The sequence below is a fragment of the Opisthocomus hoazin genome, chromosome 10 (genome assembly GCF_030867145.1).
Source record: "Opisthocomus hoazin isolate bOpiHoa1 chromosome 10, bOpiHoa1.hap1, whole genome shotgun sequence".
In the NCBI taxonomy this organism is placed as follows: Eukaryota; Metazoa; Chordata; class Aves; order Opisthocomiformes; family Opisthocomidae; genus Opisthocomus; species Opisthocomus hoazin.
This window is the reverse complement of record NC_134423.1, coordinates 17,428,710-17,454,547: the sequence shown is the minus strand read 5'-3', so window position 1 is coordinate 17,454,547 and position 25,838 is coordinate 17,428,710. Positions and strand designations below refer to the sequence as shown.

Genomic DNA, 25,838 nt, shown 5'->3' with positions numbered 1-25,838 from the left:
ATACTGATCAACTTAAACATTGTAAGAGCACTAGCTTTTTTCCATGAGACAGATGCAGGGACTGACAGCTAGACAATTTGATCTACCCTACCTTTGAAGGTACATTTTGTGGTGGTGTTCTGTTGGAGAGTTAACTGCAGGTGAAACACCTGAATTGCTTCCAGCACCAGCCTCATTAGGCTTGGCCTTTTTTGGAGTTACAGTGTTGCCTTCAGAAATAGCAGGATGCTTAGATACAAAACCACTCTCATTCAGACTTACAGTGGTTTAAATTAAAGAACCTCGGATTTTTTCCATAGTACATTACAAATGTATTACTGATGCCCACACTTTAAAGGATAGACAAGTCTACATAAAGCAGCTAAAATTTCCCTAAAATAATAAGCCATACAGAAGGTAAGAAAACAATATCCTACTTAGACTGAATATTCTAAGTCCAGTGGAGAAGGATAAGGTAAACGCGAAGAGATAGAGCCCCATCCCTGAAACCCAGTAAATATGACTACCTGAATTTGTTTGGCCTACCTTTCACATCTTTACCCACACTAATCTGAGAACAATGCGAGTCCACAGCAATAATGTTAAGCTAAGCAGCTAGTTTCTGCAATGCCCACTATTTGGAACCACCTCTGCCTTTCTGATGAAAAACATCTCTTTTTCTGGTCCTATGTTAATGCTGGTTTCATTTGTTATTTAACTCTGTAAAACGTTTGAGACTACAGTTTGTATGCAAAATGAAAACAGCGTTGTACGTTTAATGACCAATCACTGCACACCTATTTGCTCCCTTCTGAAAGAAGATCTGATTCATTTACTGTTTGCAGTATTTCTCTAAAAAAGAAAATCACTAAAAAATAACTCCGAAATTCAGAGGTTTGATGCCTGATTAACATGCTCATCAATACTGGGCTCCATCTTGCCCTGAAACCCATGTCTCTGTCACTATAAGATTACCCTTGATGATGTAATCTCAATACAGAGATCAGTACTCAAGGAGATTTGAAAAAGCACAGCTACTTGCCAAGAAGTCTGAAGTATCAGCACAGGCCTTGTAAAACTCCCACAATCACACACTGCAAATAGCCTTAAGCTATCATAAACTATGGTAAGGACCGGACTTCAGTTCTGGACACAATGACTTGAACTAAGGACATTCTTGTATATTCCCCTCCCAATGGTCTAGCTGCTCCAGTGATCTCTCGGGGTGTAGCAAGAAACTGAATTAGTATCTTTAAAAGTCTTCTCAAACATAGATAATTTGTGTCACAAAATTATCCAAACTTCTTCTGAGAAGAAACAAAACAACCCTCTCCCACCCCCAAGGTGTGTTTACTCAGTGGTAACTATCTAGACCTAGCAAACAGCCTGGATAGTCTCTCCATTAAATCCACAGAGGCAAAGCATCCCAGCAGGGAATGCTGATATTTGAGCATCTTGGAGAATTTACCACATTACGCCTCACACACGGGAAAACATAATTCACTTGTTATATACGTGTTTAATCATCCTAACATTCTCCTTTGTAGCACATCTTTCCTTCTTTCTGACATAAATGAACACATTAAGCTCAAATGTCTCACTCCATGCATTGTTTGCCTAAGGTAATTAACACATGTACAAAATAAACAGGTTATTCATTAGATACTACGACTTACTAGGGTTTTTAAATTTACTTATACCTGCACAGTTAGGTATACAAGCTGGTTACATTGACACACGTGTCTTGATCAGCAAAGGCTTCCATACAGCTGGTATGATGAGCATTCTTCTGTATCACTGAGGCTATTTGAGCATCAGGCCACCAACCTGATATTTTATATTTATATATTTAATAATATGTAGTTGTGTAATCAGGGCCACAGAAAAGACAGAAGGTCTAACTGATTTCACAAGAATCTTCAGTAAAGTATCTTATTTTACTGTAGAAAACCTGATTTGGAAAAAAGGCCTATTTTTACATATTCAAAAAATTGTTAATAATTTCAATTAAAAAAAGCTTGACAAATCTGTGACAAAAAACTTAGAAGTCTATTTTATATGTTTATAAAGGTGAGCATTCTTAACTCAGTTTATACAACTGGTCTAATAAAATCCCTTTCAGAAGAGTTATAATAATACTAGGAGAATATACACAGGTTTGCATTTGAAATCTGTTCACTTAAAAAAAAATTAAAGCCTATTTTGAAAAATAATCAAACCAATTCCAAGTTCTATTTAATATCTAGTTGGTATAAATCAGATAGATGAAAAGAGGAATCAAAGTGCCTCTCTGAATTGGTATGTGGACACAAGAATTCCTTGGATCACACAGCTGAAACTGCCAGGAACTCTGGGTACTCAAGAGAGCAGAGAAAAGCAGCAGCCAAACAATTCTTGTTTGGTTTTCAGGATGCTCAGAAGTCTATTACCTTCACTTCCTGTTATTAGTAAATACATTTGTAAATATTTTGTAGCTATTACAGAACAGTCAGCTATATTCATACAGAGTATTGTGCGCAATATCTAAAGTGATTGCAAGAAAAAGCAAAATATATTGGATGCAGTATCACCTTGCCGACAGCTTTCTAAACACACATTACAACACTGCTGTAAAATTGTTACCACTGTTACATGCACCTGTGCTGGCTGGACCTGATTTTATGAATGATAGCAAAAGACATTAGAAATGGTAATCTATGACACAAGCATCAACTGTACTGCGGTAACAGTCAGATCAAATTAACAGAATAGTGACACGAAAGCCAAATTTCTTCAGGTCTCTAGTGCATTGTCCCTCACCAACATCTCCCATTAATCTAGTGCTATGAATGCACATATACAGTCCAGTTGACTCCTAAATACCACAGAACTGTTCTTCTATTGGTTATGGCATTTTCTGGTTCCTCCAAGTGGGTACAATTTGTGGGAGAATGATCACAAAATAGTCTCAGAAAGCAAGCTACAGTTTTACATACATCCCCAGAGCCCATCCAACCTGCAGATAAGAGTTATCAATGCTGTTTAACTTCACATCACCACCTGTTTTCGAAGCCTAACCAGCCTTAATGGCTGGTTAGTGTCTGTTAGCAGCTTGTCATTTCCCTGCTTAGACCTCAGAAATAAATACTTCTGCTATATTGAAGAAAAAAAAAAAAAAAAAAAAAATTATCCTGCAGAGTATTACAGGCCAGTTCCCAAAAGGATTCTGCTTTTAAATACTATATTCCAGAACATCTTGTGCCCATAGTGCTGCACATGAATTAGAAGAAGCATAGCACCACAGGCAAGTAGCCATCAGCATATATGAACAATACGAACGTAAGCATGTTATGCGATGTCACCATGCAAGCCAAACCACAGAATATGCAGACACTTCCTTGTTGTGAAATGAAATGTATCTTAAATTTGTCTTCTATGTCAAAGATACTTGTGTTTCAACCCATAATTACAAACCTTTTCCTTTAATTCCCAAATCCGATTACCATCTCACATAAATAAACATAGACTTAAGTATGATATATCAAAGACACTTTGACTTACAATCCTTGACACATTTAAGTATTTCGTTTTTCTCGATAATAGACTAATACAAATAATTTTCAAGTATGCGAGCAGGTCTCCTAAATTAAAAAAAAAAAACAAACCACAACCCACAAACAATTAAACTTTAATACTTTTTCCTTGGAGAAGAAGGGCTAGAATACTAAACCTTTTGCAAGACATAACACCTTTGCTTACTTTACAAAAAGCTATTTAACCCAGTAATACAAGAATGAGATCAAACACTAGTTGGAAACATGCAAGGAAATGCACTATCAACCCTTCATTGATAAGTACCTCGAGTGAACACCTAAACTAGAGAAGCAAAATCATCAGATCAAGCGGAATAAACTAGCAATCATTCTGTCCTACATCACTTGTTAGTATGACTGGTTAGGCCATTGATTGTACATAACCTGTTACCTCATGGTGGAATCAGAAGTGATTGCCATCTGTAACTTCTAGACTGAATGACAGGATTGTGGTCAATTATTACAAAAGTGCAATCCCTCACAAAAGACCAGGGAAGGCCCAAACTATAACCTGTTTAAGATTGAATACACTGCATGCTTCAAATCTACTTCATTTACTGTGCCACAAAAAAGTGCCTTTTTTTTGTTTTTAAGTAGGTTAAACAGTTTCTGCTGAAACGCAGCCCCTCTCTTGCTAACAGTCACTCCTATTCACGCCAGTCAGTGCTGGAGATACTGAAAATGAACCTTTCTCTGTCAAAAAAATTGCAGTGGATCTGGCAACACTTTATTCATCTAAATGAGCATTATAAGATGACATCAGTTGATATTACAAGTCAGTCTAATATGCTGAAAAGCAAAGTCTGATAATACCAGGCTCCAAAGTTTATTTCATTAAATGTTACACAGTGTACAGGGGGAAGAAAAAAGTAGCTATACTATGTTCTAAAAATCCTATTTGAAGCTATAACCCAAAGATCTGCACTACAGTTAAATGACATCAGTCTTTCTTTCTCTTAACTACTACAGTTATACCCACCTGTTACATTCACTGCTGGCCCAGTCTGGTACTGTGGAACTCCCGAGTTCTGTCTCACACCAAACAGTATACCAGATGTATTATCTGGTGCAGCTGGTGGAGAATCCATAATATAATCCTAATAAGATATTTTCAAGAGGGAAAAGAAATTTGAGGTTTAACATTTTTTTACTTGCAGGCTTCAACGTGTTTATTTTAAAAACATGTGATTGCTTAAAAGTACTCACAAGTACTCAGCTGTAAATCAACTTAACTACAATCTCCCCAAAATAGTTTCTTTTGACATTTTGTTAAGTTTGCAACCCTTATCAGTGGCTGTTAATTTATTCATCATGTTTATCAGAATACGAACAACTAAGATCTGGGAAAGTCCACTTTATGAAATCTTTCTAAATCTGTTTAAATTGCTAATTGTAACCACTTTTGTTCAAAAGTCTGATGATGTTTCAAATTATACTTGAATTGTTTTTCAAAAAACACCACTATTTTCTTTCTTCAACCCAAACTCAGGCATTTGCCTGTTACTCTTGCCTAACAGCTCGCTGCATTTGTAAAGATCACAAGACACAAGTCAAAAGTAGCACAAACTTGCAGCAAGCAGAAGCTTCTCAAAGCAAGATGATATTAAATAAATCAAATTCTACGAAGTCGTCAAGCTTTCATTAAAGTAAAAGTGTATCTATAGCATGTCGACTGGGAATGGCGCTCATTCATGGCATCACTAGCAGTTTTTTTCTTTTACGTACAGTAATTTCATAAAGACTTCTGGAAATAATACAGTTAAAGCCTTTTTTCAAAGCACATCTGACCTAAAAGTTGGTTCATGTTTCTTAGCTCCTCGTTATTTGAGCATCTCCAAGTACAAGTACCCTCTTACCCTTCAATTTAAAAGGTTTGCTTTTTATTACTACATATAACCTATAGAAATGAAACAGTCTACATTTCTTGGCTGCAACACTGAAAACTTAAAATCAAACACCTTCACTGATCACTCAATAGGTGACATTTGGAAAGAAACATGAAATTTACTTCTCTTTACAGATATTCAGGATCAGGGGGTGGGGTAGGAAAAACACTCCAAGATTCATCAATACTGCTCACATCTTATTAGGCCATTCATCCTAACACAATCTGAAACATGAAATATTTTCAGGAATAACAATAAGGAGTTAAGAAAAAACTGAGTGCGGTTTAATTTCAGCATTAAGGTAGGAATGGCCAAATACTGGCACTTGATCTTTCTACTCTGAAGTAATTAAATTGGTTACACTTCATCAAGCTGTACCGTGAAACAAAGAATTTGACAAAAATAGCTCAATTTTCCTCAAAATAATAATGAAAAAAAAATCACCCAACACACATACACAGATTTTATCATCCGTGTATCCATGAGACAAAGGCCAAAATACTTTTTGCTGTAAAGATCAATCTCACAAAATGAATCCCATTCACAACTCTGCTACTTAGTTGAAAACATCCTGTGGAAGTTACCACATCTTTACCTACCACCATGTTGACTAAACATGATGGCAAGAAGTCTAAAGAAGTGCAGAAGTACACATACAATTATGTTAATCAATTTTCTGCCTCCTAAGTACCACAAAAGATCTGAACAGAAAGGAAGATGCTTCTACCCATCTTGCCTTTTTGTTGCACATTTCTTAAATGAAGACCCTGCAGAACCTGAAGGATAGTGAAAAGCCGTTCTTCTGGTCAGTTAAACAAATTAAACACCGATGTTCCAGAGTAGTTGTGCAAACAGTGACTAAATTTCTCTGCTGTTTGTTACTTGTAACAGCTACATGAGCTGCAGTGACAACAGAGCAGGAGTTACTGTAGCCACAACGGTTTCAGACTAGCCAGTGAAATTACATCAAAGCAGCTTCGCCTGCAAACCCCCCTCCAAGCACAACTGATGCTCGGGTGGCAGGCCTCTGCGGGCTCTTAACGTGCAGGACCACGCATACCACCTACATTTGACATCTGAACCTCACAACACAATTCTTCCCTTACTACTCTGTGGTTTGCTTGGTTTTAAGTGCTGCTAAAATTGTAACTTTCTTCAAAATAATAGTGTAAGTATTTTGATGGCATATGTACATCTCCCTACTATATACTAAACATATCTGGCAAGCAAAAAAGTAAAAACAGACATCCTGGAACAATTCCAAAGTCTCATAATTTTCAAAATGTCCTTTTCTGTTTACAATTATTCTTTTCATGCAGTGTGGCTCTGTCATTTTACATACAGAAAAAACAGTATCTTCCCATGCTTTAGAAAGCAAAAACATTTTAAAGAAAACAAACAAAACAGCTTTACAACATCAGGGGTAGGGTGGGGAAGAAATCAATCCAACATGTACAGGTGCTCTCATATGCAGCAAGGCAAAACCCAACACCTCTACAACTTAAGTTCCTAAGGCTCAAGTGAAGAAAAATAATCCACCACCACTCTCGGTTTTCCAAGAGACTAGTGAAGAAAATACTGGGTTCGTACTGTGCATCCTAGATTTCCTAACTGTGGAAACCAACATGCTAACGGGTAACCAAACCCACACAGAGAAATTACAAAGCATGGTTTCGAACCTTTGCTCTCCCAAAAGTAACTAGGAACAACTGGAACTTGAATCACACTCAGACTGAGGAAAGTGCCTGTTAAGCAGGTGAAAGATACGGACACAATTGGCTGGGGCTTACTGGAGAGCATTCTGAAAGATGAATTATAGAAAATCTTCACCAGTAAGAACAATTTTTCTTAAAGAGAATAGCCCTATGCTATCATATACAACAGCAGTAGCTCTGAATGAATTAGAATTGCTGTAAACAGTATGACTGAAGTAAAATTTAACTCAATTTCTGGAACCACATTAACATAGTGCAGTATCAAAACCACAAAAACTAGACTTTTACAGGAAGTCAGTGAATAAAAGCTGTGATTGGAACGGGATGTTTCAATGATAAAACTGGAATATCAACCATTGACAGAGGGTAAATTATAGACCTACATGTTATGAAATTGAGGAAATGTGTTGGTGATCAAAAGCAATCAGTTCCCACAGAAAAAACTTTGATATCCTGAGATTAAAAAATATTGCACCATATTACGAATGCAAAGGCACTCTAAAGCGCGTTCAGCTAAAAACGGAGTCCTGCCACAGTGTCTAGTCACACTTCAGTCATCTTCACATCATAATATTTTAACTTCAAAGGTAAGTTTCAATATCTGGAAGCTGAAGATCCTAGCATCAATCACTTCCCAGAAAAACTTATTTGAAGCCCTTGTCACTTAGGAAGAATCAAGTGGGGAAGAAACAGAAAATACATGAACGAAAATGTCACAGAAAGCCTGTGGCAGAAAATCATCAATATAAAATAGTAGTCTCAAGTGAAATAAAGACTAGATAAGGGGGGGGTGTGTGTACCCCAAAAACCTAAGGAGCTCTTGAATGAAGACAACTCAAACCAAGGAAATACCAAAATACAGGTAGTACATACATGACACTAAGAACAGTAAATGACATAATGTGGCAGGAGTGATATTAAAAGTCACAGCACTTTGCCCAAGAAGCTGAACTGTAGCACCTCCGTAAAAAAACCACAAAAACCAGCACACTAAACAAGCCTCTTTCCCCATAAAAAGTATAACATAATCAAGTGGCAGGAACAACACAAAACAACAAATTATTCTAGATAAGGCTGAAATTGGAAATACAATTCTGAGTCAAGAAAATTTAAGTTGAAGAGATGGAAGAGTCACTTTCAGCATGTCTTAAGCAAGGAAAAAAACCAATAAAAATATTTCTAAAGGTATTCAAGAATTTCTTAACTTCCACAGAATAGGATGCTACATTTAGGATAACTTGAAAAAATTAAGAGCTCATGAAAGCCATGATCAAAGTGTCAACACTGTGAAGAAACCATATGACAATTTCAACAGTGGAAGTTTTAAGAGACCACAGAACGTGTATGCACTGGATATCCCAGAAAAGGAAGCATTGGTGAGGCCGCACCTGGAGTACTGTGTTCAGTTCTGGGACCCTCACTACAAGAAGGACACAGAGTTGCTGGAACATGTCCAGAGAAGGGCAACGAGGCTGGTCAGGGGTCTAGAGAACCAGTCTTACAAGGAGAAGAGCTGGGGCTGTTTAGTCTGGAGAAGAGGAGGCTGAGGGGAGACGTTATTGCTCTCTAAACTACCTGAAAGGATGTTGTAGTGAGGCAGGTGTTGGTCTCTTCTCCCAAGTAACTAGCGATCAGACAAGAAGCAATGGCCTCAAGTTGTGTCAGGGGAGGTTTAGATTAGATATTAGGAAAAATTTTGTTACTGAAAAAGTGGTGAGACATTGGAACAGGCTGCCCAAGGAGGTGGTGGAGTCCCCATCCCTGGAGGTGTTTAAAAAACGTGTAGATGTGGCACTTCAGGTTATGGTTTAGTAGGCATGGTGGTGTTGGGTAGATGGTTGGACTTCACAATCTTAGAGGTCTGTTCCAACCTATGATTCTATGATTACTTTCTAAAGCACGTCAGTAACTTGGAATAGACAGAACTGACTAATACATGGTTAGATGTCCTTTTCCATTTCATGTACCTTCAAAGTCAGATTTCAGGATGGAAATTCTTCAAATAGGTATTTCTCTGCCCTGCCAGTGAAGAACAACAACCTGCAGATTCTGGCAAAGTAAGACTATAAAACTTAATTAAAGTCTCATCTGTGCCATTTCTGCTGAAAGTAAACTCGATAAATGAGAAAGAACTCTCACAAAAAGAAGTGCTGTGTGCACAGTGTCTTTAAAGGAAATCACTGTGTTGACAAGTTACATCCAGCTTACATATACCTTTTGAAGAAGTTCACCTTTCCTAGCTCTGTTTACTCTAAGGTTTTCTAATAAAAACAATGTAGAGGATGCTTACAGCTTTATTGATTAAAACAAAAACATGAGCATGTATGTGCAAGGGAAGTAAAGGAGGGGGCTTTCTTTTGCAAGACATTGTAGCACTCCTTTGAAAGATTTAATAAAGCCTACTATGTCATAAGCAAACATTTATAAAAATAAAATTCAAAGACTTGAAATACATGTATATATCATGTGAAGTAGCAGACCTTTCTGTATTAATCTGTCCTGCTTTGGAAAGACAAATTTAAGAGGACTCCAGAGGCAACCTAGATATCTGGACTTTTGATTTTATCAATTTTTAGATCTTCTTAGATACAGTGACTTAGCTAACCCACCTCACTAGACATGTCCACAATTTCTTTATGCAAACTACCAATCAATCGCTGAAAACTCAAAATTGGAAAGCAGTAGCTCTTTCCTAACAAATCTGCCAGAGACTCTGCTAACCAGCTGACAGGCAATGATTACACCGCATTGTTTTTCTTAACATACAACCCCCCATCGGCAATGATATAGCCACAAGTCTTGAAGAACACCACCCAATTCTCACGTTTTAATAGCCTTCTTAACTATGTTCATTCATACTGATTTCCCCTGCTCAGCAAATGCATAATACATTAGGCTGCGTGATTTTTATTTATACCAAAAGACTGACACCTGGCACAACCGTGGGTGTGTATATTTGCACGGATGGTGGAGACGGTGCCTACTGTCAGGGTTTATTATAACCTGGCAGTAGTAGCTAATATTATAGGCACACCGTATAAACAGTTTCAGCTTAAATTATTTTCAATAAAGGTATTGCATCATAGTTTACCTTATACAAATATGAAATTTTAATCTTCATTCTTTCTCTCTCACAAATGTGCAACAGCTAAAGCAATAAAAACAGCATCTAATTTGACTCCCTGTAGTTATCTTTCTGGGGTTCTGTGGCAATCCAAGAAGATCCATGATACATGATCCAGGTGCTAAACTCCCTTGGGCTCTTCAAATGAACAAGTATGTTGCCAAACTGTTTCATCTACTGACCCTGCAACTTTCGGTTGCTTAAGTCCTCCTTACCGTACTACTGCTTCACTACAACTGCCATGTGAACTAAAAAAGCAAAAATACCTAAGTAGCTTCCACTTCAGCATTCTCTTAAGAAGCAAAAATCCCAAGAGAGGCACTGTAAATATCAGGTGGTAAAACCACAAAGTTACTTTAAACACCAAATGCAAGCTATTTAAAAAAATAAATTAATTTATCAATACGAAGTATCCATCTCTGAGCAGTTTGTAAAATTTTGAGAACAAGAATTTCCATCATTTCTCCATACAACATAAACAAAATAACCTAAACAGTACTGATCTGTCTTATGCCTAAGACTTTCATTTAATGTAATTCCAGCATTACTAAATCTATCACCTTTGAGTCTTGCAAATAGTATTTTCAAATGTGTATTATAATTCACCAGTGCAAGGTTATGGTCCTAGAACCTTTACAGTTTCTTTAATGCTAGTCTATAATCTAGCCTAGGTCTTCAAATTACTAGACTGAGTTGGTACGTTCCTCATTAACTTATTCAGAAGTAATTGTACCTGAGTATTGTACAGTTTAAGGAAATAAAAATTTACCTGATTGAGTATTACAGGCTCTGGTGTTACAGTAGTCACTGGCCTGGATACCGGTTGAGCCACTACAGGAACCGCGATATTTCTTGTTACTGGCTGCGTCGTCACTGGAACGGTTACAGGTCTGCTAACAGGCTGCGATACTCCAGAACTTGACCCAGACATCTGAAGTGTTTGTGAAGTTCCTGAAACATTCACTGGTATAGACAATGGCTGAACTGCTACAGAGCTAGCTGTAGGTCTGGATACAGACTGAAAGACTGATGAAACAGGCATGGCACTGGGGCTGGAGGCAGGTGTCGCATAATGGTGACTGTCAGGCTTGAAAGTAGTAACTGTACCTGTTGCAAAGGATTCCAAAGTTATCTTTATATAATTTTTCAGTCAGACGTTTCATAAGTGTTCTGGATTTTTTGTTTTAATTACCATATTAGGACAATAAAGTACCTCTACTGGGTGCACCATTCTGTATCCCCCTTCGTGATGAGCTGAGGTTGACTCTGTTCAATATATCTGTCAAAAGTTACATTTATCTTAATTGCAGTTAAATTAATAGCTTAATTGTTTTTCAAATTAAAAGTAGCATCCATACTAATTAAGCCAATTAGGACTTGACTTATAAATTAGAATATTATTTCTAACATAAATACCTGGCAAAACAAAGGGTCATTTGTACAAATATGGGTATGTTCTTCTACTCCCCTTCTCTTAGGTTAAGCTAGTTCACCTAAGAATCTCAGTTTTTATTTTCTTGGAGACAGATAAAGACACAAATAAGAGCACAAACAAAAAAAAGAACATTACATAAATATTTAGTTTTGCTGATTACAATGCATTTATTCACTTCTGTTTCTCATATACATAATAAGTTCCCCAACTACTTCAACTGCTCTACAGTAAAGTAAGCACTTTCTCTAAACCAGTAACCACACAATTTGCTTCTTTGTTACAGGAAAATATAGCACTTGCAAACTTGTTTTTAGACTTCATGATCTCTATTATCCAACATGAAAGAAAAATCAACAGACCAGCAGTCAAAGGTGTTGTGCTGGAATTGCTGTACGAGAGTCATTTTCTTACATGTCCTACATGGTAGTGTACAGTCAGAGTTCTAGCTCATCAGAAACACATGGAATTTCTTAAATTTGATGTTTACTCCCTAACTAATGTCACCAATATTCCCTGACTTTTTATGTCTTAGTCTGGGGTTTCTGATCATTCCATGATGTTACAAAAATAATCATCCAGTCAAAATACTTTTCTACCACCAGATCCTCAATTCCACTAGTGTTGCTGTAGTTTCTTGCTTTGACATGTGAAAATACGCATACGAAATTAGATTGATCCTCCAATGTCTAACCAACAAGATCTAAAGTACCTTCTCAAACCAGGGTCAAATTACAACAGGTTCTCAAAACAGCAGATCTTAGAGAATAGAATCTTAAACAAATTGTGTTTAATAACCTTAAGGCTGTTTCCACCAGCAATGGTTCATTAGTATGCACTACTCAGGTTGATTAAAATAAACAACTAATAGCAGTAGAGCTCAGAAGACCACAGCTTTCAACCTGTCATCTGTATTAAGATCATACTAATAAAAAAACCCAGCTGCAATCAACCGATCCAAACAGGTATGCATTTTTCAAGATATGAGGACATTTTGTCCTGTAATAGTAATTAATACTATATTTACTTCAACACAACACTATCTATGAGCAAGGATTAATTTAATTCAGGATTTAGCTGACCACATACTTTTGTTTGTTAATAAATCTACACTTCACATTTTAATTCCAGAGTGAAACGAAACTTAAGCCTTCATTTGCCTACAAAAAACAAGCTATCCTAAAAGTTATATCTCACAAAGCATATTCAGATAGTCTGATGCACACATAACTCTCATCGTAAAACACAAAGGTAGATTTTACTGTACTTAAAAAGAACATTTCAGGAAGACAGTGATTTTAGATTACAAAATAGATTTACATGACTCCACTCCTTCATCAAAGACTTGATGTGTCCTTTCCCCTCCCACATCAAAGTGTTATTTGTTCTGTTTAGGTAAAAAAGCACTTAAGTATAAGAAAGCAGAACAACATTTTAAAGTAGCAACAAATTAGAGGTTTGTATCGTTATGAAAAAGGAAGCAAGAAAAATGAGCAATAACTAGGAAAAATGAGCAGCTGCAGGAAATGGTAAAGGGAACAAAGTGTGAATTACTTTTTATCTCAGTAAGAATTAATCCTCCAGTATGTCAGAAGCACTTTATTATACATGACACTGTGCCAGCAGGTCAAAGTCGTGTTTTTAACTATTTCCTTCAAGTTTTCCACACCAGCCTGTACTAAAACTGATAATTACATTGTCAGGAAAAGGTTAAAAAAAAATGCTATGTATTGCAGAAAATATTCCTTTCAGAAAAATTAAGAACTACATGCAAATCTCCATTTGTCATCTAATTTTTCATCTGATCAGACAGGAATTCTCTCAGATAAAAACTAAACAACAGTGATAAGCAAAGTTGAGTTCACTGAGTCTTGCCTGTCACCAAGAACAAACTGAAGCCTGACTACTGCCAGGCAGTACTACTTACAAGCCAGAGAAGAACTGAGGTCATTCTTCCATAGCTGTTTTTGATAGTGAAGTAGAAGATTATAAAGAGAAAAGTTGGGGAAAGGGAAGGAAAAGAGATAAAGTAAAAAGTTACACCATAAGTGATTTTACTTATGTCAAGGACCAAGTATGGACAGCACTAGAATAAGATGCATACATTGTAAGTCTGTATCTTTTACCAAAGTTCTTGAAGTCGGTGAATCATATCAAAATCACCTGAGCTATTTCTATCCTTTATAACTACAAAAAAAAATCTTGAGACTACAACAACCGCAATGAAGCTTTACATATTTGTTGTTCCAACATATGCCTTAATAGTTTTTCTATGCCATGACCTACTGCCAATGACCAAAAACAATCCAGAGGTCTCTGGATCTTCCAGAAAACAGTGAAGGTAATTTTCAGTCCTTCTAGAAGTTTGTAACTGCAGAAGACTTTTTAGAGTAATTTAAAAATACTGATAAAATTTTCAAGAGGATCTAAGAGTATTTTTTAAATATTCAACAAGATTAACCCTTACGAACTATTTTCAGGTGTGAGAATTTTAACACCAGCTTCAGTATTTCTAATATTTAAAAGACAAATTTTTCACTTCTTTAAGCTAGTGTAAGCAACATTACACTGACTATCCCAGTGAGTAACAAAGTAAAACGGAGTTAAGATGCGAGATGAAAGTACTGCGAACTAAAATGACTCAACAGCTAACAGCAGCTCCAAAGTCCATGCAGCAGACTATGAGAGACAACCTAGTTTAACATTTTTTCCTCACGATTCTTCACTGCAAATTATACATCTTCAAAAAATGACTATGGAAATCTTGGATACAAGCATAGCAGAGAAGAGGCAGAAACTGAAAGCACATAAACCTCACCAGTCCAAGACCTGTGTATTCGATAGCTAGAGAAACCTTAGGTCAAACCTCGTAACAACTGTCTACAAGATGGTCTCAATCAGAAACTTTCAATACTAAAATTAATTTAAGTAACAAAAATAATCTTCTCCTTTACTTACCTGCGAAAGCCCAAGCACAGCACAAACATGGAATCCTGACACATCTGTTGTCATCACAACCACCTAACCTCACTCCCTGCACTGCCTGGATGAAAAAAACTCTTTATTTTACAGGGGATGAATGAATTTATCAATAAAATCCTCTTATTTAACAGAGACTTCTACTATTTTCACATTAATCACTTTTCCTGATTGTGCTTATATTATAGATGCTTACGACAGTTAACTTGGTTTTGTCAGAGTGATGTCCACCCACTCAGACTGTCTACCAACACACGAAATGTGGGGTGCAGAAAAAAAAGGGCAGTAACACAAAGACTTCAATTCACGCATATTACTTCAGTAGGGAGACACTTCCAAGTATCTAACTAAATATCAACTATATCAAGAGATCACAGAATTGTAGGAGCTGGAAGGGACCTCTGGGGATCATCTAGTCCAACCCCCTGCCAAAGCAGGGTCACCTAGAGCAGCCTGCACAGGACCACATCCAGGCGGGTTTTGAATATCTCCAGAGAATTGCATGCATGGTTTCAGCATTGCATATATTGGATTTTTAACCATATTGTTAATGCTAAAACCTTCAAACATCCTTTTTTTGACTTCAGAGAGTAAAGGTTAGAGGTAGACAGAGCTATGCATAACCCAGGCTTTAGGACAGAATTTCTTAAGAATTCCAAACCTTGGTATGACAGCAAACTACAGAACAGGTTTAAGATGTAGAAGTTCTTAAGTCTTACTGTTAAAAAACAAAATCTGTATTTTCAAAGTGAGTTTGAAGTTTTACACTTTCAAATATATGTTATAAGTTATAGAAAATGTTATCTTACATGTACCAGCTGGCTTCGAGCTTGAGATTTCCCCAACAAAGATTGGCTCGTCATCATCATCATCCTCCTCCACTTCTTTCACTCTCTTTTGCCATGGTTCTAGCTCCTCCTCTTCACATTCCATAAATAATTCTGCCATCTTGAGACTAGACAGTAAAAAACAAACACACACACCAAAACATTTAGTACTTTCATGAAACAAGTATTTCACTGTTCAGTAAAGATTACTGCACTTGATGATAATTCCTACAGAACCATCTTCCTTCTCCCCTGTCATATTCAATACAGGTTGAACCTGATCTGATGTAGATCTTCAAACAACAAAACAGACATCACCTTTCTGACAATTATTTGAATTCTCATCTTTGCTATTAAAGATATCCACCAGTAACTATCAGATGAAGCCTCTGACACCATTGTGAAAGGTATCTTTTAAAAAATACTCCTATTACAGGCAAGTGATTCACAAGAAATGTGAAGACCCTACTTTGAAGCACATAATATATCTGGCACTACTGAAACACTAGTTACAGCTTTATTCTCTTTGCATCTATAAAAACTCAAACCAAACAACCCCCCCCCAATCCACAACCTACCACAGCCCCACAAATTTTGTAAGATTTTGCCAGGGCTTCACATATAGTCACATTTTCTTTAAAACTCAAAAAAACAAGACAGAATTCCCCCATACCCACCCAACAAACAAACTATCCATAAAAAAACATCAAACAAAATATCCCAAACCATACCCGCAATGCACTGCATAGTTTTCATTATCAATTAGAACTTGATAAAAGTTTTGCATAGATCTCATTAGACTGAGTCTCTCACGCTTAGGGACTTGCCCTTGCAATAAGGAAAGGGAGTCATATATGAAAACAGTAATGAAAATATGTAGCTTTTGGAATTAACCAAACTAACATCAGAACCTCTAGCCACAACTGGTCTTATTTGTTTTTTAAACAAACCATGATGGCCTCTTTCTTTTCACATCCTCTAGCATATTCTTGAAAGTATTTCTGAACAATACAAGAAATAAGAAACTTTTTTATTTCTTTACGCATACTGCCAATAACCTAATTTGGAGTAAGACCAGTAACTCCATGAAACCACAGGGCTGTCTCAGCAATAACCAGGATCAAGATCCCAATACAACAGTGTTTGCCTTGCCTAAGACACAGAGCTTCACAAAACTCAGTGTCTCCATTTTTGGCTAAATCGGAGGGGAAACAATATATTTTTGCATGAGGAACCCAACAGTAACTCCAGCCAAAAGAAGAATTCCTTGAAATAAATGAGCAGTTAAGCACGTGAAATTCAATTCATCATTGGACAGATTTGACAAAAAGTGAAGAGTAACCGAGCAACAGATCCTTTCATGAAGGCCACAATCAATATTAGAATATTTCTAGTCTTATTATCAGGCCACTGCCAACAAAAACCATTACCAATACTTCTCTCATTCTTGTGCTGATGCAACACTTACCTGACATAGCACACTAGATAAGGAAGATTGACTTCCCACTACTGTGCAGTGATAGTTCTCTGACAGTTTAACCCCCTAAACCTAATAGCCAGGGCATGAGACCAGCACTAATGTATATGACTATGTCATTAGAGATTATCAAACCTTATACACAAGGTGACAAAGTCAAGATTACACTCATAAACATAAACTGATACTTCTTAAACCAAATATTTTGTCCTGAAAGATGAAGAGGGTGTCTATTCAATGCATTTTTCTGTACAATTTCACATGATTTTCTCCTTTCCAAAAATATTTCAAGAGCAACATATATATTGAACATTGGATCAAGTTTCTTTTTTGAAAGTAAAATCACGCAAAACTAAGAATACCCCTCATTATCTATCAACAGTGTTTGAAATGGAAGGCTTCAGCAGATACACAGTGAGAAATCTTACTAATATCTAGTAAGAGAAGACAATTTCAGGATAGGAGTAATGAGCTCCTAGACTTGGTGATGGACTGTAGAAATAATTAGTCTGTAATAGTTTATCACATGGGAGCAGACAGAATCATGCCCCTGCTTTCATTAAAGTGCATGAGAATGGTGCTGCTGGTGTTACATGCTAAATCTTGGGGATAATATAAAGAAGCATAGCTATACTCCTTCCTTCCTTTCTCCTTCCCTCCCTCCATCAGCTTAGGGTGCTGCAGTTAAACACAGTGCTAGGAAAGAAGAGAATAAGACACTGAACTAGATTCTTGTCGTGGGAAAAGAAGAAGAGTATGAAGCCAATTTCCACCTGACAGAGACAACAGGGGCCACATGCCATGTCTTGAAGAGAATCAGGCCTGACTCTGCTCTGTAGAACATTCTTTAGAATGTCTTTTCTTTACTAACACAGAGGCAAAGTTCATTAGACTTCAAGGCAAAATGAAAGACTATTTTCAGAGACTTTTTTTCGTGGAACTCACAACATAAATACGAGTTGAGTATTTTTAATTAAAAAAAATAGTTTTATCTAACCTCAAGGAAAAAAGTAACCAATTATAAAATGTGCTCATGGGATGCAAATGAGAGCACATGTAATTTATAATAAAAACACAAAATCAACACTAGCATCTGTATAGTAGCAGAACTCTAACAAGATAACAACATGATAACCTCAGCTACTCTATAATGCAGATCGTTTTTTTTCTTAATACAGGTAAAAGTAATTTGATAACAGAGACACGGACTTTGACAAAGTTACACCAACTGGTGGCACCTCTTATGGATGTCTCATTTTACGAATCACTATGTACATATTAAGGTATTCTCACAAGGTGACTTAAAACGTATGGCAGCTTTTAAAAGGCAAATAGCGAGATGGTTTCAAATCTTTTAATCTAATACTTATATTTCAATGCCACAGTTTGAAACCAAGCTTTCACTGACTTTTTTTCCTGGCAACAAAGCCAGCCTAATGAGCTCCCACCCTGCTCCCTCAGTTGTGCTATTACAACTTTTCACAGGACTATGACGTGAACCAGTGCAGGTTAAAAATCACCTGACCCACTAAGAGTTTTACCGGCACAACTGGGAAGTCAGAAAATCTGTGGCCTGAACAACCGAAGTTGCAGTAAGGGGGAATGGATTTGGTTACCAGAGGTGTGCAGGAATTGCTCAAATGGTCTCCATTGCCAAAGGAAATGTCTACATCCATTTTGAGAGTACAACCAGCTTCCAAGTTTTTAGCTTCTTTAACTACATTAACATAGAAAATGCATTTCAGCAATCCTGCTAGCAGTTGCTCTTAAGGCCAAAACCAACAGTGAATCCTTCCCCCACTCCCCCCAAATACTCCCCAGAGGAGGTGCAGATGCCAGTAAAAGAAAAGTAAACCTACTGACAACAGACTTTATCTTCCTCATTTTTTAATATGTATAAACATTTATATGCATTCATACACCTGTCTCCTTAAACGTAGTCCATGCATCTCAGAAGTCCAAAACTCCAATTAAATGTTATAGGAATATAATAAAGTGTTTAAATAATTGCTCTGTCAAAATCATGAACAAGTTATTTAAAACATTTTTAAAAACATTGGACCACATCAAGATATCACTTTAAAAGGCAACTGCCCAGCAAAATCTAAGGCTAGTCATAAAAGTTCATTAGGCACACACAGATAATTAAAAAAACTGCAAAGACACAAGTCCATGGTACACTATTATAGTTACTAGATCAGCACTGAACTAAAAACCTGATACACGACAGAAAATCAAATTAAACTCATTGCACCAAAGAGAATTAAGCTTCTGATGAAATAAGTGTTTTAAAAGCATGAGTTTGGACATCTTTAGTTATCATGGCAATTACATTTAAAGATACCTAAGTTCATTAAAAGCCAGTTGTATTTATAACCTTTTTTTTTTTTTACTGCTAGGATTTAAAAGCACTTACAAAGAAACAACAAAAGTGATACAAACATCAGTAAATGTAACAAGAGTGTAAGAGCTGTAGTGGAAACAGCACAAAGTGATCTACAGAAGCGCACCTTAAAGATGCACAGAAATCAATACTACAGACAGTCACGGAAACACAGCTACAATACCATTAAGAGTTACTGAAAACCCATTTATCACTGTAGACGCAATTCACCTGTCCCCCTCTTACGGTCAAGTGAGCTTTCCAATACTCAATACTTCTTTACATTGGCTATAAATAACCCAAACCAAATCACTAGTAAGAATTTGGTAGTGAGCTTAAAGAGTGAGCACATTAACCAGAAAGTTCTCGGATTGGCCTTGTTTATCATCTTTTCATAACAGTATTATCTGAGAATAATTCAAACTTTTTTTTTTCTCCACTTTAATAGCTGCCCTTCAAATGAACAGGGAAGTTATATTATTTACAAGTCAGACCACACTGTGAGCACCCACGTTGTATTTCTCAGACGACTTCCCACACAGGCACCCAACTCTGCAACGTGTTAGCTGTCAAAGAGCGTGCCATCCACAGCTTCACCAGGACTGCGGGCAAATGCATTTCTATTGGGCGCTGCGTTTGTTTGAGCAGCAGAGAAACGATGACCAAGCTCAAACCGAACCTGAAAGTTTTAAACAGCCGAAGGGCGAGCCAGCTTCCCTCCAGACCAAGCCAGGGCAGCCAACGCCACCCTCCCCGCCACGCGCCGGTGCAAGCTCCGCCCAGGGAAGGGCCACACCGCGCTCACGAGCCGGGCAGGAGCTCGCACCCGCGGCGGGCGCGAGGCCGCGGGAGGAGGCCCAGGCCCCGAGGGCAGCCAAGCAGCGGCCACTCCGCCCGCACCGCCGCCCCGGCGCCGCCTGACCGCCCGGCGTCCCGCCTCCCCAGCGCCGGCTGACCGCAAGGACTCGACTCCGGCTGCAGGTTCGGGTTTGGACGAGGCCCGCATACCGCAGCAGCGGCGGGAGGGGAGGAGGCCCGGAGGCAAGCCCGGCATCTGCTGCCAATGGCGGTGGGCCCCGGCCGCGGCCAGGCCCAGAGGAAGGGCGGAGCGAGCCCGGGACGCCCCTGCGGCCAGACCCCCCCCTCCCGGTTCCCGGCGGGGCCCCGCCGGCGGCCCGAGGAAGCCCTCGCGGCCCGGGGTCCCCGCTCCACAGACGCGAGGGGGGGCGCAAGGCCGCGCTCCGACCTAAGATGGCGTCGGTCTCGCAGGCGACAATCCTCCCGCGGCCCGCCCGCCGCCGAGCGGCGGCTCCCCCCGCCCAGGGAGGCGGCAGGCCGCCCCGGCAGAGCAGGCCCGAGGGGGAGGGCGCGGGCTGTCTTACCGTGCTGCGTGTCCGGAGTGGCCGCGGCAGGCCGCCCCGCTCCTGCCTCCCGGGCTGGCGGGGGGAGGGGAGGCGGAGGCGCCTCACATCGCCGAACCGCGGCGCCCCACCTCAGCCGCCGCCGGGGGAGGGAGAGAGGGAGGGAGGCGGGGGTGGCCGCGCGGCGCCCGGCGCGCTGCCTGACGGGTAGAGCGCGGGTCAGCCCCACAGCGGCGCCTGCTCTCTGGCAGCCGCGGGGCGGGGCCGGGCCCTCGCGGGGGCGGGGCTGTGTGCCATGTGCTGGGCCTCACACCCCACAGCCGCCAGCGGCCCAGCGCGTGGCGCGCGGCGCGCGCTCTCTCAGCCGCCGCGCCCACGCGCCCGCCGGCCCGACCCCTCCTTGGCGAGGGCTGACAGGGCCCGCCGCGACGCGGCCCGATCCGCGGCGGGCGCGGAGAGCACCGGCGAGCCACATTCACTTCTCCCGTGCCCCGTGAGTAGGCCCCACTCAGCGGGTGTGGCTATCGGCAGGCCGTGATAGGCGACCAGGCCCGTCCCTTGCGGTACAGTCGATCATGAGAACCAGTAGCTCCAAGCAGCCATATGGCCAAACAGAAGGTAGGGAAAGCTCTACCCAAAGTTAACACTAAATACAAACAGCTGAGAATATAATGCAGAGTGTGTTGCTGGAGTCAATGATGCTAAACCGAATGCTGTTCAGACTGGGAGTTCATAGTGCACATGTGTTTTCATTGCGGTTTTTCATAGTCATTTACCCAGTGGGTTAAATAACATAATCAAATATACGATTAACTGTTCCAAACCTTCACTGAATGAAACATGCCCATTGCTTTCAGTGGGACATCGAAAAACTGCTAGACAGGGCCTTAACTAGGCAGTGAAGCCACAGTCACTAGAGAAAACAGCCCTGGAGCACAGTACCATGAAGAGCCGCATTCTCACTCACCTCAGAATTTGCATATGAAAATGTCTGAATCAAAAGGTGACTAAGAAATCCAGGTTTCCTCACACCTGTTTGTCTACAGGGCTCTCTCACCCTGGCTAACATCTAAGAATGCTCCTGAGTTTAGATTCTCTTTATTTTGCTGAAAGTTTTGCTGTCCATTCTACCCTAATTAAATAAAAAGAAAGTGTGATCTTTCCTTTAGTAAAATAGGACAACATTTCTGGTTAAATTTGAAGATTATTAATGGGAAAGTACTTAATAGAAGGAATCTGTATCTCAGCTTTTTCAGCGCATGCTTGTCACAACTTACTGTTGGTGACATCTGCCATAGCTGCCTTCAGACATCCTCAGTTTATTTAGTATTAATTCTCTCTCAAATATAGGTATTTTTCAGAAGAGCAAGTGAAGTGTTCTTGTGAACTTAAGCTCTAAAGATTTGGCTACTGTGTTTAGCTTGGAAAATATTCTGCTCATATTATCTTTAGCCTTGAGATGCTTCCGAAGTACTTTGGAACCTCAAAGAAGCAAAGGAAGAAAGTAAACAATAGAAGTAATTAAATAATTGCTTAGTGATTATGCCATTAAATCATTTGGTTATTACAGTTTAGTAATTAAACATTTGTTAAACTATGCCATCCTGACAAAGTAGGAGGAAAAAAGAAATATTGTTGATATTTTGTAGAAAATGGAGAAAAAGAATGGAAACTAGAGAGGGGAACTCATTTTAGACAGAAGTGACTGGGAAGAGAGAGGTATAGTCCAGTTATCTGAAACACATTTTCAATTACTCATTTACCTACTGAGAAATCATTGCAGGTGTTTATGTTCTTTCTGAAGCAAGATAGATATAAAGAGAATATTAAGATTACAAGGTGAAACATTGAAAAAGTGTGAAATAACAGAATTAAGATCAACTCTGCGTATTTAATTTATTAAATTTGTGCATTCTGAAGTGCACAGTTGCATACTGTCCATTCTGCAAGATGCCTGCCTAAGTCCTTGGACAAATTTGTTTGAATATCATGTTTTTTGCATCATCCTACAAAACCATAGGAGAAAACAAGTTTACCAAATGAGAATTAATAAGCATTCACAACTTTGAAACTCCTGAATGAAGGAGAGTAAATAGCCCCCATAATTACAAAAAAGTAGTTGTTTCCAAGGGTCCCTCAGTTTATAGATGATCCTGTTGGCTAAGCTTAGTAGATAGTTAATGAGAAAGCCGTAAAACTTTGTGTTGCAACAAATAATTGGTCATTAACTAAAGGAAAAAGTAGAAAGTTTAATGAGATCTGAAAAAGCTTTTTATAAAGAAGAAACTGAAAACTCGGTGTACTGTGATATAGGTGAGCTGTGTCTCCTTGGCAATGAGATGTGAAACTTCATAGACTGCATCAACAAAGCAGGTGCTCTTCTAATTTTCCTCAGCAGCCACGAAATGACATGGGAGGTGCTGGAGTGGGGGGAAATAGAAACAGGGATTCCTACCCTCTACATTTAGTCCTTGGCAATTGTTGAAGTGAGCCAGCAGATCCAGACAATTAAAGAATGTACTCCGCCATGGTGTCCCTGCAATAAGAAAGGAGTAGGTAGATGCACCACACAGGAAGATTCATATCTCCTGTAGCAGAAGCCAGTATGATGGAAGACATGCAGTACTTTCAAGTGCAGTCTAAAAAAGTGCAAGTTCTGGAGATGCCAGCCAGAATTAAGTACGGTGAAGGAAGGCGACATTACATGTAAAAGGAGGTACTGATATGGTAACAAGGTTTTAGCAGGACCATGCCTGAAAACTTACAGAGAAAACTGCAATATATACTCTTAAGATATAATCTGAAAGATAAACTTAGCAGAAGCTGATTTCAGAGAACAATTGTATTTCGTGCAGTTAGGCAGCATGCGTGCAATGTTGGCTATAGTAGTAAAGCTGAGCTTGAAATCTAGCTAGTCTGAATTACTTTGTCTTAGAACTACTAGCCTGTGACATAATTACTGAAGAATCATTTCCCTTCTGAGAGTTATTGACAGTAATCTCTCATCAGTTTCTAGTTTTTGTCTCAAAAGCATTGTGTGTGCCAGAGAAATCAATTGATTACAATATCCATCAATGGTCCAAAATGCTTCAATTTCTTGCTACACCTTAACACCCCACCCCCCCCCCCCCCGATAACAGTGAGTTGCATTTGTAAACTAAAGACACTTGCTAACATGGACTAACATGGATGTAGACAACTAGACACATTGATACTGTCAACTCTGGAAGCTGTTAGACCTGACAGTCCAATCAAAAAACAAAGTCTGTTAGCTCTATGTATTTTGCTTCTCCACTACCATTCTTCTTCTTTCCACCCAGCAAAAAAATTGCAGTGACTGGTTCACAGATTCATTCTAAGTGTAGATTCTCTATATTGTTACTGTGATCTGTCCCTTCTGCTCTGCAGGTCTTTTACTTCTGTTTCTTGATTGTAAATTGCCCACTACACTATTGTTTGCTCTGTCCCAGGAGTCTATTCACCCACATCACCCCTGATGAATTAGCAGACATTAGTCTTGTTTTGACAGGGCATACAGAAGTTTGTAAAGAAATAGCAGAAACTGGTGGCTGTGTTGCTCACAGCACTGGGGGGTATAACTTATTTCCCATCTTGACTCCTCTGACTTTGTGCTGGTAGAGGAACAAGTGCGATAAGTGAGAAATTACGAATACAACTATGGACTGTATTCTGCATATCACCCAGCAGTTGTTCATATTGTTCGTATTTTGCTTATCATATTTAGGCATTTTGAGGCAAGAGTGTCAGTCAGCTAAGCACAAGGATTTTGCAGTTGAGATAGGCAAATGGGGGGAAAATTGGAAACCAAAGCATATCTTCTCAAGTGGTAATGAATAGCTAGAGACAAGCCAGTTGCAAGACAGGAGTTGCTCTGGATTGCTTCAGCTCAACTGTTAACAAAAAAAAGAAATCCTCATATTGATTCATACAGACTAGAAAAGAATTAGGCAAGCAAATGTCTGTCATTGATTTCTGCAACCGAAAGGCCCAGTATAATAATTCTCAGGATAGTCATCCATTTTTCTTTTATGGGAAAAAAGCTTTTTGGGGAAAAAAAAAATCCTCAAAATCTTTATATCAGTTAGCAGGTCTTTGAACAATGCATCCATGTCTGCAAAAGCTGGAAGATTATTTTTCACCCTGGCACCATACTTTTTAACTTGTTGATCTTGCTGATGTTTAACCACAGCTGTCCCATCTACATGTAGCTAAAAGGCAAACATTCCATCAAGGTTTTTAGCAACACAAATAGTTTGGTTGAACAGCTTTATATTTCCAGATGAAGACTGAAGAGCTAGGTAGTGGGAAACCAGGAAATGCAGTTAATGCTTTAGAGACCTTGCTATGCAAGAACAGCAAAATGTATGCTTAAATCATATAAACCACATTACCTCTCACCATGATATCATAAGACAAGCTAGTGTTTTATTCATCTGTAGTTACAGGCTGATTCAGAAAACCTTTAACCATGCCAGTAAAGATTCACAAAATCAGATATACATTGCAAATTACATTATCTTTGGATTAAGAATTTGTAAAGAAATTCTTATCTTGGGAAATCTGTTTTGTTACTATGGTGACCTAACCAATATACCTAACCAATAGATTGAAAGAGTCTTCACTTCCCCAACTCTCTCCACAAACAACGGAGGCGAATAGGAGGTAGTATCCAGAAAAAGGGAATTCACATTTCTTAACTGAAGCAGTGACAGATGTCACCATAAAATATTTGTGCAAGCCTCTTACAAGTTTATAGGTTTATAGATTAAATGAACATGGGGATCAATTAAGCTGCCACCAGCATGCAGATACCTCTGTCATAGGACTTGGAGGTCAGTGTAGCAGTGCCAGCAGTGTTCCAGCTGAAGGAAAGTGCCATATACAAAGAAAGTGACAGAGAATTTAAATAGGGATTATGAATTTACCTGCACAGAAATACAAGCAGAGTACTAGGAGAACATAAAGTTCTAAAACTTTTTAGGAAAACAGAACTTTTACAGATTAAAACTTTGCATTTCATCAGACATCCCCTTCTGCTCTGCTGATACTGAAGTATCTCATATCATTTTCAGGTTGATATTT

At 39.0% G+C, this 25,838-nt stretch overlaps 1 protein-coding gene across 7 annotated transcripts in view; it reads right to left on the bottom strand.

Moving 5' to 3' along the window:
- Positions 1-20,980, bottom strand: part of ZNF280D (zinc finger protein 280D) — a 54,743-nt gene extending 33,763 nt beyond the window's left edge. Inside the window, exons 1-5 of one of the 7 annotated variants that reach the window (XR_012765202.1) lie at positions 20,757-20,979; positions 15,497-15,642; positions 11,490-11,555; positions 11,046-11,383; positions 4,531-4,648 (exon numbers count right to left, since the gene is read on the bottom strand). Coding sequence is in view for 6 of the 7 variants with exons in the window: in XM_075432225.1 (XP_075288340.1) it covers positions 4,531-4,648; positions 11,046-11,383; positions 11,490-11,555; positions 15,497-15,635 (661 nt within the window). In the remaining variant the exon portion in view is untranslated. Of the gene's footprint in view, positions 1-4,530; positions 4,649-11,045; positions 11,384-11,489; positions 11,556-11,692; positions 12,218-13,635; positions 13,670-14,666; positions 14,912-15,496; positions 15,643-20,756 lie in introns of those variants that run through there. The other 6 variants (XM_075432225.1, XM_075432219.1, XM_075432220.1 and 3 more) reach the window with 6 other exon arrangements.
- Between the last annotated feature and the right edge of the window lie 4,858 nt (positions 20,981-25,838).